At 39.2% G+C, this 13,904-nt stretch overlaps 1 protein-coding gene across 1 annotated transcript in view; it reads left to right on the top strand.

Moving 5' to 3' along the window:
* The window catches only part of LOC145395827 (ionotropic receptor 93a-like), a 151,222-nt gene extending 142,366 nt beyond the window's left edge, over positions 1–8,856 (top strand). Inside the window, exon 9 of the mRNA XM_080269358.1 lies at positions 8,578–8,856. Within this exon, the coding sequence (XP_080125484.1) occupies positions 8,578–8,856 (279 nt within the window). The remainder of the gene's footprint in view (positions 1–8,577) is intronic.
* The last annotated feature ends 5,048 nt before the right edge of the window (positions 8,857–13,904 follow it).

The following is a 13,904-nucleotide window of genomic DNA, read 5'->3' as shown; positions in this document are numbered from 1 at the left end:
GAGAGAAGTGCGAAAATTAGTCTTCCGAAAACCAGCTTTCACATGAGGAAGATACAGCTATCCATGCATACGATGGCACTGACAACGTAACACCATACATTATAACTTCAAAGCAGTACTTTCAAAGGTTTAAAAACGTAAAAAAACTTTCAAAGGCCGTCACATTGGTGTGCAGGGCCGTAGAGAGCTATGACTGCACCCTGGGGTGCTTGTAAAACGTTTGACACGGGCCAGAGAAAGAAGCAAAATTGTTACAATCCTAGTGTGGGCCCTGGTCCCTCCATACTCTTGAGTTTTGGCCCCGGGAATTATCCCTATTGCCCTCTTTTCTCTTTCATTCAACTCATATGCGATGATCAACTTAAAATCGTTTAAAAGGTGTTGAGTATGCATCGATACATAATCTGCAACTGGGTAATTGGGGAACTATAGTCGGTTTCAGGGAGTCTGACACACCAATTTTCCCAACTGAGGACAGGTGGAATTGGTCACTCTGCGCGATGCTCTGGGGCGGTGATAGGTCAATTCCCGTCGTGTTTGAACGTGCTCCAAATTGACTTTGTATTCCAACCAAAGCCCTCATTTATTTGTAAAATCCCGTATTATGCGATACTAATTAAAGCAATGATATCTTTGATGATAAATATGTGCCTTTTAAATTATTAGAGATAAACATGAACGGCACTGATATCAAAACTCAGTAAAGTCGCAACTGGACGTATACAGACAACATTCAACAAATGATTTATTTGTTTTAACTCATTTCATTATGTGTGGTTTCGTTCAAACTGCACCTGGTTTTATTACAGCAGCATAGTTCAACTATTATTTTCCCACGGGGTTTGCTTTCCTCTTACTGTCCTTTCTTCCACCATTAACAAAAATTCAGTTCATTCTACAGTGATATAATCCATTACTTTCCATGCTCCTCTCCGTCGAGGGGACATAGATAAATCATGCTTGAGGAGAGGATGCATAGAGGCCAGGGATAGGGTGTCTGTCTTTGTATGTATGTCTGTCTCTTATGATACTTATGAAAATGTTCAGGAAAATCCAGCACCAAACTTATTACTGTAAGAAATAATTTTACTGAACCTGACTAAGAATAAAAACAAATGCAGATTTTTAAAGCTACTGGTACCAATGAAGGTAATGAAAATGTGTATGTACACTATATATATCGAGAATAACATTTATTGGCCCCAGTGAAGTGTGTGTGTGTGTGTGTGTGTGTGTGTGTGTGTGTGTGTGTGTGTGTGTGTGTGTGTGTGTGTGTGTGTGTGTGTGTGTGTGTGTGTGTGTGTGTGTGTGTTCTTATCTTATTGTTCTTACCTAATTGTATCTTTACAGGAATGAGTCAAGCTCGTACTGTCCCGTGTCTTAAACCATATTTATCGTACATATCCTTAAAACTGTGAATTATTTTAGCAAACACTATTTCATTCGGTAGTGCATTCCACTGACCAATTGCTCTATTTGGGAAACTAAATTTCCTTACGTCTTTATCACCTCTCTTCTTATGCAGTTTTTTGCAATCTCCTCTTGCTGAGGCATCCCCATAGGTTAAGTAATCATTTATATCTATTTTCTCCTTCCCTGATATGCATTTCTATAGTATAATCATGTCACCTCTATTCCTTCTTTCCTGTAGTGTTGGTAGATTCATTTGATTTAGTGTTTCTTCGTAGCTTAGATTCCTTAAGTTTGGTACCCATCTTGCAGCGGCCATTTGAACTTTTTCAATCTTGTCTATGTGTTTTTTGAGATGAGGACTCCAGACTACAGATGCATACCCCAGGGTTGGTCTGATGAATGATGTTATTCTCTTTCTTAGCATGTCTTCATTTACGTATGTGAATGCTATTCTCATATTTGCAAGCACTGTATACATGTTCCTTGCCTTCTCACTGATGTGGTCGGTCGGAGATAGTCTGTTATTGATAATCACACCTAGGTCCTTCTCTCTTTCTGATGTGTGTAGGGTTTTATTTCCTAACGTATAATCCCAATCAGGCCTTTCTCCACTTTTACCAAACTTGATTACATGACACTTGTCCACACTGAATTCCATTTGTCATGTATTACTCCATTCATGAAGTTTTTTTTTAATTCTTCTTGTAGCTCTTTACGAGAGTCTGTGTTAGTATTTCTTCTTTATTTTTGCATTATCTGCAAACATATTTAGATAGCTTTCATTTCCAGTGTTACTGTCTATATCATTTATATACACTAAAAACATGATTGGTGCCATCACTGAACCCTGTGGTACTCCACTAGTCACTTCTTTCCATGATGAGAAATTTCCCCTTAGTACTGTTCTCATTTCTCTTCTCATGAGAAAATCTTGCATTCAACAATACAGTTTGCCTCGAATTCCTCCTTGATGATACAGTTTCCATAAAAGTCTTTGGTGTGGTACTGTGTCAAATGCTTTCATGAAATCTAAACAGATACTGTCCACCCATCATTCTCTTTTCTGTAATGTGTCTGTTACTCTGTCATAGTAGCTCAACAGATTAGGAACACATGATTTTCCTTTTCTGAAACCAAACTGTCTTTCTGTTATCATATTGTGTTCTTCTAGATGATTTACCCAAGCTCTTCTTATAAGCTTTTCTAATACCTTTCTTACAACACTGGTTAGTAATACTGGTCGGTAGTTGAGTGGATTTTGTCTATTTCCTTTCTTGAATAAGGGAACAATGTTTGCTTTCTTCCAAATATCAGGTAGTTTACCTTGACTCAAGGATTTCTTGAAAATTAAAAAAAAATGGTTTACTTAACTCCTTTGCACATTCATGTAGTACCTAACATGAAATATCAATAAGGGCCATTTGCTTTGCCTTTGTCTAATCTTCTTAGCTCCTACTGTATTACTTTTTCTGATGTTTGTACATCTGGTAGTATGTGCGGGCATGCATGTTCCACATAATACCTCTCAAAATGTTTTTCCTCTGTAAAAACTGATTGGAATTTCTTGTTCAGTGCTTCAAAAATATCCTTCTCTTGTGTATAGGTGATTCCCTCGTCCGGAATGGATTGTATTTTATCTTTTACTTTGGTTTTGCTTCTGACATAGCTGTAAAATAGCTTCGGTTGATCACTACTTTTATTTATGATATCCTCCTCAAACTGTTTTTGAGTTTCCCTCCTTATTCTTGTATAATCGTTTCTTGCCTGTTTGTAATTATTATATGCCCTTTCACTATTGTGTCTTCTGTATCTATTCCACAACAAATCTCTTTTTTCTATTGATGCTTTACATTCTTTTGTTGGACCATTTCTTTATTTTCTTTTCTGCTTCTTTGTGCTTTGAGATGTACTTCTGGACTCCTATTTCATAAAGTTCACAGAATTTTTTATATATAGCATTTAAATCTTGTCCTCTAAGCTCCTTTCCCCAAGCAGCTTCTAAGAAGTACTTCTTTAGATCATGATAGTTTCCCTTTTTATAGTTTAGGCTCTTTTTGTGACTTTCATGACTGTTAAGTATGTCATATGCTATCCTGAAGTTGCAATTTAGTACTGCATGGTCGCTTTTGCCGAATGGAGGGTGGTATATTAAATTGTCAATATCGTTTTCTTGCCTAGTAAATATGAGATCTAGCATTGAGGGTACATCGAGTCCTCTTTTTCTGGTGCTTTCCCTTACATATTGCGTTAGGAAAAACTCCTGCATGAGATCCAGGAGCTTTTGGTCCCAACAGCTTTCTTGGCTTATTCTGTCTAGAGTGTTCCAATTTATATTTGTATTAAAATCTCCACTTAGTATAATTCTTTCTGATTTCTCTTCCATTTTATGTAGTAATGCTCTTAAACCCTGAATTGTATTCTCTGGCAGGTCCTCATATTCGTCTCTTTCCCGTGTGTTTGACTTGGGTGGCATGTACAAATTGGCTACAATTACTTTCCCTTCAGATGTATTGATATTTACTGCAATCAGTTCTACTTGTGAGGGTATATCTAGTTCTATTTCTTTGACTTTTAGATTTTTCTTAGTTAATATTATAATTCCTCCTCCTTTTTTTAAGTTCCTATCTCTTCCCCATATATTATATTCCTCTAAGTTTAGGATGTCATTTGATAGCCTTGGTGTTAATTTTGTTTCAGTTAGGCATATTATATGTGGTTCACGTTCTCTGACATAATCATTCATCTCTAATAATTTAGATACGATTCCATCCACATTTGAGTACATCAACTTAATCATCTTGTGTATATACTTGTAATGACTTGGTTCTACTACCTTCCTCCTTTTTATTCCCTCCTGTTTATGTACCACTTTCGTACCTGCAATCCTATTAATTTGTAAAAGTAAATGTATTCTTCTCCTCCTCTGATCTTCCCTCATTTTTTTGTTTTTGCTTCCCCCCTCTTCTCTTTCAGTAATTCCAGTTCCTCTTGTATTAGGCATCTTTTTGTCCATACATTTTTGAACTCCTCTTTTTCCATAAGATTCTTTGCATTTTTTAGTATCTCCTCCACGGTGTTTACACTATGGAAGGTTACCTTTAGAGGTCTTGACTTGCTTCTCTCGTATTTCCCTAACCTTTTGTGTTCCTCTATGTCTTTACTACAGATTTCCTCTGATACTTCTTTCAATATGCTCATTACATTTGCCATCTCCTTTTTGTCTCTTGAGATCTTGTTTTTTACTTCTTCCTCTTCTATACCAGTGATTACTATAGATTTGTTTATATCTACTGAATCTCTGACTAACTTTGGATTGTTTTGGATTATTCTTTTCACTTCCTTTTTAATGCTTTTTTCTTCCACCCTTGTTTCTAAGTCTTTCTTTACTTTCACCATTTCAGCATAAATGGTTTCCACATCATTTTTGTAGTTTTGCACAGCTTCTTTCACCTGTGTTATCTTCTCCTCTGGTCTATCAGACTGCTTACTTGCCTAATTGTCTCTGTATCATTTTTGAACTTTTCCATAATACTCTCGTGGTTGACTACTGTACTTGCCATTTCACTATTTTTTTTTTCCTAAGTGAACCCAATTCTACTGTCAATTCATCTATGGTTGTGACTTTCTTGTTGACTTCCTTTCCTAATTTTTCTATTTCTTCCTTTTGCAAGTGCATCTGTTTCTTAATTTCACCAATCTCATTTTGAATAGACATCTCTAGCCTGTGTTCTCGTTCCATTAGTTTACTGTGAGTCTCCATTTCAACCAGTTCTTGGTAGAAATCATCGTCCTGCTTTCTACCTTTATCGATTTTCCATTTATAAAAAACTGCAAAAATTTTTGGGAAGTGAACGAACGTTCTGAACGTCTTCACACTGACCTACACTACACTCCCATACACTTCATCAAGCAGTTCAGAGCCTTGTGCTGTGATGAATGGATTTTCATTTTTTCACTCCTGGCCATGCTTAAACTAGCACAACTACACCCATTACCTCGACCCAGGCAGAACATATCATCTTTGTCCTCTCTTGCCAGACACACACAACCACATGTATAGATTATGAAGTAATACAGACACAAAGAAATAAAAGACATGATAATAAGTGAGAAATATATTTTTGTCTTGGTATCTCTACCTATTTGCTCAGGTCTGCTGTAATGGTTTGAATCATTAGATGCAGTACAACTTGTAGAAAACTGTGACAACTTTCGAGCAGTGAGCGAAAATCTGAGACTGACCTTGACTTCACCCCCTCACATCAATTGTCAGTTCACCACCTGCTGTCGTGACGAGTGGTTGCATGATTTTTTTCGCTCGTGGCCATGCCTAAAAACACATAGTTACACCCATTATCTCGACCCAGGCAGAAAATACAATCTTTTTCCTCCCTTGCAAAACACACACACCCACCCTGTTTACGAGACAGCAATATATATTGCGATAATAACAGGGTAAAATTATAAAGATGAACGTAAAATTATAGAGAATCATGAACATGTTATTACGGAATAAATACGTTTTCCTCCGTCTGTAAACGTATTTATTTCTGCTTTGTATCTGTATTCGTAATAATTAAACTTATTCTTAGTTCTGAAACTGCTTTACGATTCTATTTTTAGCCATGCTTGTGGTGTGGGAGCTCGAAGTTGCGACTCAACTTCCGTATTGGTAATCGGATCTGACCCTCCACTTGTTCTCCCGTGGCAGAGCCTAGCCTCGGAGGACGTGCAATTTTCTCATTTAGGACGGAAAATTCAACCCTTTCGCTCCCTTTTCCAAGCATGGGCACAACGATAACGTAAAAAATAACTCGAAACTATCATAAACATATTTTATATCAAAAAGGTGAAAAAGTATTCATAACTATTTTATTCCAACCATTCCTAACATATGTAATGAAATCACTTGATATCATCAAATCTCATATATGCGCAACATTTCAGCACCATTCTCATTGTTTTGGGAGGCAAAAAAAAAAAAAAACACCTGCTTAGTTGTGCTGCGGCAGCGCCCCTGGGCGGCGGATATCAGTTGCTGATATTTCTGCAACTTCTGCGCTCCATTGCAAGCCACCGAATGCGTCTAGGAAGCTGGGATTTGCACTGTTACGTGCATATGATCATTCTCTTCAATATGGGAAGAAAAAAAATCAATTTTCGAAACTTCAAAAAATGGCCCCCTTTGTCAGCCTTCGGCCGCAGAGGGGTTAATTAGTATCTGTATAATCCGATATTTTACAAATAAATGAGGGCCTTGATTGGAATACAAAGTCAATTTGGTGCACGTTCAAACACGACGGGAATTGACCAATCACCGCCCTAGAGCATCGTGCAGGGTTACCAAATCCATCTGTCCTCAGCTGGCAAAATCAGTGCGTCAGACTCCCTGGAACTGACTGTAGTGCACTTGAGGTGCAGAGACGCCCGTGAAAACTGACCAACAGTGCAGCACCTGCAGGCTGCAGCTACTTTTCATTCATTCAGCAGACACATAAATTCTTGGTCTTGGTCTTGGTCTCGGAGGGTCTGGTCTTGGTCTTGGTCTCGGAGGATCTGGTCTTGGTCTTGGTCTTGGTCTCGGAGGGTCTGGCCTTGGTCTTGGTCTTGGTCTCGGAGGGTCTGGTCTTGGTCTTGGTCTCGGAGGGTCTGGTCTTGGTCTTGGTCTCGAGGTGCCTGGTCTTGACTACAACATTGATCCCAGGGATCTTATAGGCGAAAAAAGGTGAAATCTACTTATACGATGACTATATTCGGGAGGCATAAATGGTGAAGAGTTTTCTTTGATGACCAAATAGGCATTTATAATGCACAGGCATTTGTAATGTTTTATACAGTATAGGCATTTTATTAGCATAAACTAATAAATGACAGATTTTGCAAGAAGTGTTAACGGATTGTTCCAGTGGCTGTTCATGTGACCGTAGGAGCAGGTTTGTAAACAGACAGTTGTGTAAGTCTGTGGTAGGTAGCCCTTGAAAACGTGACATATACTTCAAATGTACCGCAAACTTGTTATTAATTGAAATTGATACCTGTATCCCCCCCCGGTAACAGTGGAGACATACAGGAATATTTCAGACAGCACTATAAATCACATTAGTCTTTATCGGCGTACGTACTGAAGAATGATCATTATCAAAAGTTCAGAACAGGCAAATAATGCTTGAAATTAAAAGATCTTTAAGAATTGTTACCATTTACTTGTGTACAGGTAATGTGATATTGTGCATGCCTGAACCAAAGCTATATGACTTAAATGAGATAATCTGTTCTACGGAAGACTCCGTTCAGCGATAAAACACCAGTGTTTTACATATTTTTATGGAATGAAACTTGAAAATATATTACCATCCATAATTTTAAAAAGTTCCTATTAATATTTTCACCCTGTAACAAGTAGCAAACATTATTTTCAGATGCATTATACAGTATCTAATGTAGGATTTTGCAGCATTAAAAAGTATTGGCCCCCATTTCATTGCATTAAGATTTTTTTTTTTTTTCGAAATACAGTGCTAATTATCCTATTTGTACGATTCACATGCACTGTAACATTTTCCACAAAGAGTAAAAAAAGGATAAACTGGAGATGAAGAGTATGTTCCTAATAATAAAATAATGAAGTAATTCCTGACGATGCGGCCTGACTGTTCAAAAGCAAGCTACATAGAGACAAGTAGCGGCGACATTGCTTTAGGCCACGTTATGGTATATCGAAATAGTCCAAACAACCCTATAAAATGTGGTGATAGTACCACTGAGTACGAGGGGGCGGTACAGTATTCTTAGCTGTTGCCTGAACTATAGCCTACCCAACCACTTTACTTTGAATGAGATTCAGGGATGACCAGCCTGGATTGATGCATTATATTTAATGATTTTGCTTTATCAGAGTTGTAGAACAAATTGTTAAATCAGTTCGTAACATGTACTGTCATTACACACTATGCATGTACCGCTATGGATATAACGGGTGACTACTCATAAATTCAGTATATCCAGTGCATTAGAATACAGAAGAGGTAATACAAATGTCATAACACTACTGGTTAAGAGATTCCTACATGGTTTACATAAAAACTAGAAAATTTACTACAATGGGACATGAGGCAGTCTGTTTAAGTTCTTCCATGACTCACTACTGCAACTTTCTGTTTTCAGGCTGGTCTGTATGAGCAGTGGAAAAAGGAAACACTGGAAGCTGCTGCACGTGAAAGTCGAATGAAAAAGAGGGATGAAATGAAACAGCAGGGACAGGATGGAACAGAACACAGCCAAACTAATTTCAGGAGTCTGTCTATTACCCATATACAGGGACCTCTGCTGCTTCTCCTGGTGGGCATCACCCTGGGCAGTGTGGCCTTTGTAGTGGAGAGACTGCTGGTGTCGGAGCCTCACCCATCTCCTACACCGGGACCTACGAGACTAACATTAGGCTGATTAATTTTCCATATGACTCCCGCCGGCAGATTTTTTGTTTTATTGATATAAAAAAACCCTAAAACATAATTTAGTACATGACCTTTTCAGCCTTAGGGCAACATTACTGTTGTATTCATACTAGTAGTAAGCATTTGGAGGAAACATGAATAATGTAGAAAAGGTGTCCAGGGGTACACTGTGTATTAATATTGTATATTTAACCCACAGGAAGAAAAACTAGTTCACAAGTCCATATACTCTTATGAGGTGCATGTAAAGTCAGATTCAGAAAAAAAATAAAAACGAAGTAATTCTATCTGTTTATATACCCAGGCTGCTTCCCCCAAGGAAAGGAAGGTAGCCGAGACAGGACAACACACTCCCAATTTACTCATCCATTCAAACGCATTCATTCGCATCTTAGCCCCAAGGGGAGAAGGGACATATCTTCACCATACAACACCACACGAGGGTGAACTGCGCAGTGCAGTTAGTGACATCCACAGCAGGGCCCGACAATAGAGCTGGGCGAGGTTCTTCACTTTTTGTACAAATTATGTAAATACATTATATTATCTTGCTTAAGTTATTCTAATTAGGGACGACAGCTGACGTATATGGAAATGTTCCTGACTCGTCTGGTTCCCTTTCATATACTGATGTCCCCTATATTAGGTTGTGCCTCGACTGACAGTCACCAGGTGATGAGTGCAGGTATGTAATGTAGAAAGGCATTACATATCTGCAGGCGATGGTGTTCTGTTAGTCGAGGTATTTTTACCATTAGTGTAGGTCTAGCTATTTGTCTCTGTAGGATTTAGTATAGGTTAGCGATTTGTCTGTTAGGTGATTAGTTTTAGGGTCTTTAGATTAGTTTTTCTTCATAATATAAGGGATTTAATATATATAACAAAGAAAAAATTTAAAAAATATAAATACAAAAAAAAAAAGATTAAAATTATTATATATATATGTACGTTTGCATGAAAGTGTGTCTGTATGTATGAAAGTGTGTCTGTATGTATGCATGGAAGTGTGTGTTTGTGTGTGTGTATGTATGTATATATATATATGTTTGTATATGTATATATGTTTAAATGTATATACATATATATATTATATATATATATGGCCTTAATAACCAGGGGCTTCGGCCCCAATGGTTGATAGGCCGGAAAAAAAAAAAAAAAAAAAGACAACAGAGCTGGTTTACCCCTGCCACATCATAATGGACCCATCCCCTTACTCGCACTTCACCCGATCATCTGATCAGACCAAATGCGGGAGGATATCCCCTCATTCACAATTTCTCTCCAGTCGTTTCTATCACGCGCAGCCGCTCATGTGAGTTATTCGAAGTAATTCACATGATTTTTATTACGTCTGTAACAGATTGTAACAGAAAGGAGTTAACATTAACTATTCTTGCTAGTACTAGGCAATGAATTTAATATAAAGTGAAAGCGATATGACCCTAATTCTTAACGTAATTTTTACAATTTTATTTATAGCAGAAAATACAAATGATTTTTTTTTTTCTTCACCCGTCATGCATTGAAATGGTGACAGTACAACAAGACAGAAATGTGTTGTTGACATCTGACAAGCCAATTATCAAGAGATGTATTAAAGAAGGAAGTCTTCATGATGTGGCATTGATATAATTGGCCAGTTTCACTGCCTTCCTATAAACGTCCCTTAACACCCTGTCTCCCGAAATGGCGATGCTGGATCTCAAGAAAAGGACAGCTTTAAAATTCAGTCTTGAGTTGATATTCAGATGAACCTGCGGCAACAACAACAGTAACAACAACAAAATCATCACCACCACTATCAACCACCACCACCACCACCACACCACCACCACCACCACCACCACCAACAACAACAACAGTAACAACAACAAAATCATCACCACCACTATCAACCACCACCACCACCACCACACCACCACCACCACCAACAACAACAACAACAACAGTAACAACAACAAAATCATCACCACCACTATCAACCACCACCACCACCACCACCAACAACAACAACAACAACAACAACAACAACAGTATCAATGGAGCAGATGGTTCAGATATAGACATCAAGTATTTCAGAATTCTTAATTCGACTCTGAAACATACAAGTAACTAGTGCCACTGTGACTCACGCCGACACACGAGGAAACCTACCTAAAGTACTTAACAAGTACAAAGGAAGTATATAGACATATGGGCTATACGGGAATTTCCTCGTTAGGTACCACGTAGGGATTAGCAAGAGTTAAAAGCGTGCATGAAAAATCCTTAGGGAGCTACATTGAAACATGAAATGCGGCTTAATAAAGCAGAGTTCCTTGCTTATGAACATCCTTAGTCGCTAAAATGAAACAATATATGAGGCTTCGTTAGAATAAATCGCCTTGAGTGTGAAGTCCTTAGTGGTGCAACAATCATCTATCTGTATACCTAGGCAACTTTCCCCCCCCCAAAAGGGGGGTAGCTTAGACAAGACAACACACACACACACACACACACACACACACACACACACACACACACACACACACACATTTACTCGTATCCTAGCCCAAAGGGGAGAAGGGACAAATCCTCACCATACCACACTGCACGAGGGACAACTGCACAGCTCAATCAGTGACATCCACAGCAGGGCCCGACAGCAAAGCTAGTTTTTCCCTGCCACATCATAATGCACCCATCCCCTTACCGACATCTGACCTGACCAGCTGATCAGACCAAATGGGGGAGAATATCCTCTCACGGCTGCGTCACCATTTATTCATTCACAATTTTTCTCCAGTCATCCCTATCACGCACAGCCACTCTTCCTTGTTCTACAGACGTCCCTCTTGCATCTAACATTCTTTTCACACTGTCCATCCATCCTGTTCGAAGTCTTCCTTTCAGCCTTACACGTATCACATCCGACTGAGTTATCTTTTTCACCAATCGCTCTTCATCCACTTTCTGTTAATGCCCAAACCATTGCAACTCCTCTGCTCAACTTGATTAGCCATCTCCCGCATAACTCCGGTTCTCCTTCGCACGTCATCTTTTCTCACTTGATCTATTTTTGTCAATCAACACATACTCCTCAGACACCTCATCTCCATTACATTTAAACTCTTCCCCTCTGCTACACCCAAAATCCAAGTTTCAGCCGCATATAATGCAGCCGGTACAACTACACACTCGTACGCCTTCTTTTTACTTCCATTCTAAGTGAACAGCATCTTAACACTTTTTTCATTCCTCCCAGCACCCTTCCTACTTCATTCATTCTAAACTTCACCTCTAGATCTATTCCTCCATCCACAGCAACATGTGACCCTAAATACTTAAAACACTCTACCTCATCAAGCAACTCACCAATCAAAACTACATTCATCCTCCTACCATCTACCAGCCTTGCACACTTCATCACTTTTACTCTCATCTACTCTCAATTTCCTTCTTTCACACACCATTCCAATCTCCATTACCAACTGTCTCAATCTCTTCTCCGAATCAGCCACCATTGCCGTATCATCTGCAAACAGCAGCTGAGTCAGATTCCACTCTCTACCATCAGGATTCACCAGACTCAAACCTCCACCTAACACTCTCGTATACCACTATCTACCATCAGCATTCAATAGACTCAAACCTCCGTCTAACACTCGCATTCACCTCTCTTACAACACCATCCATATCAATAGTAAACAACCAAGGCAACGTCACACATCCCTCCTGCAGCCCCACTCTGAAGGGAAACCAATCACTCACAGTATTTCTCACTCTTACACACACTATTATTTACATACAAACTTTTCACTCTTTGTAACAATCTACCATCAAGTCTATACAATCTCAAAACAGTCCACAAAGCCTCCTTATCAGTTTTATCATACGCTATCTCTAAATCCATGAACGCCCCAGACACATCCGTACCTTTCGTCAAATACTTTCCACACACCTGTCTCACAGCTAACACCGGATCCACGCATTCTCTCCCTCCTAAAGTCACACCGCTTATCACAAATCACTCTCTTTATATCCCCTCTAACTCTCTCAACACTACCATACACCTTACCTACAACAATCAACAGACTTATACCCCTAAAACTGGTACACTCATACTTATCACCGTTTACTTTATACAGCGGAACTACACATGCACTTGCCCAGTCAATCGTCATCATACCACTCACAAAACACACATTCAACAATAGTCGTTCCACCACCTTTCAGACATTCCACAGCACACCCATCCACACCTACAGCTTTCCCTGCTTTCATCTCCTTTACTGCCTCCTGCACTTCCTCACTCGTGATCAAACAATCATTCAACTCTCCCAGCACATTTATTCCTTGAACCCTTTCATCTGCGACAGTCTCAGCCTTCCTTTCCTCCTCTACATTTAGCTGTCTTTCAAATTATTCTGCCCATCTCTTCCTTACTGCATCCATCTCAGTTATCATCCGTCTATCCTGTGATTTTACTTGCTCCCCCTTCCCAGACTCCATCCTTCGCACACTCTTCACCTCCTTTTGAAACATTCTCTTTTTCTGTTCAAAATTCTGTGAACTGCCTACCCCACCTCTCTTCTGCTGCCACTTTAGCATCATGCACAGCCCTTCTCACCCTAGTCCTCTTTCCCTTATATCTCTCATATTACACCTCATCATTGCTCTGTAGCCACACTTCATATGCACATCTCTTCTCAGCTACAGCCATACTTACTTCCTCTCACCACCATTCACTTCCCTTTCTTACACCACTACCTACTCGTCTCACACCACACACTTCTTCCACATACTCAACTACAGCACACTTAAACAACTGCCATTCCTTCTCCACACCGCCATTTTGCTGATCTTTCACTGCATTCCACTCATCTTTCACCCTTTCCAGATACTCTATATTTTCTCTCTTTTTTCCAACTCACTGATTATGAAAACCTTCCTGTCACACCTAACTCTCCCAGATCTTCCCTATCTCATAGCTACTCTCATCTTTACTTCCACTAGGTAGTGGTTAGACATACCTCCACCCTCCCATCTCAAAAC

Source organism: Coenobita brevimanus, chromosome 33, assembly GCF_032717465.1.
Source record: "Coenobita brevimanus isolate Jiangsu-jjx chromosome 33, ASM3271746v2, whole genome shotgun sequence".
In the NCBI taxonomy this organism is placed as follows: Eukaryota; Metazoa; Arthropoda; class Malacostraca; order Decapoda; family Coenobitidae; genus Coenobita; species Coenobita brevimanus.
This window is presented reverse-complemented; position numbering and strand designations above follow the sequence as displayed.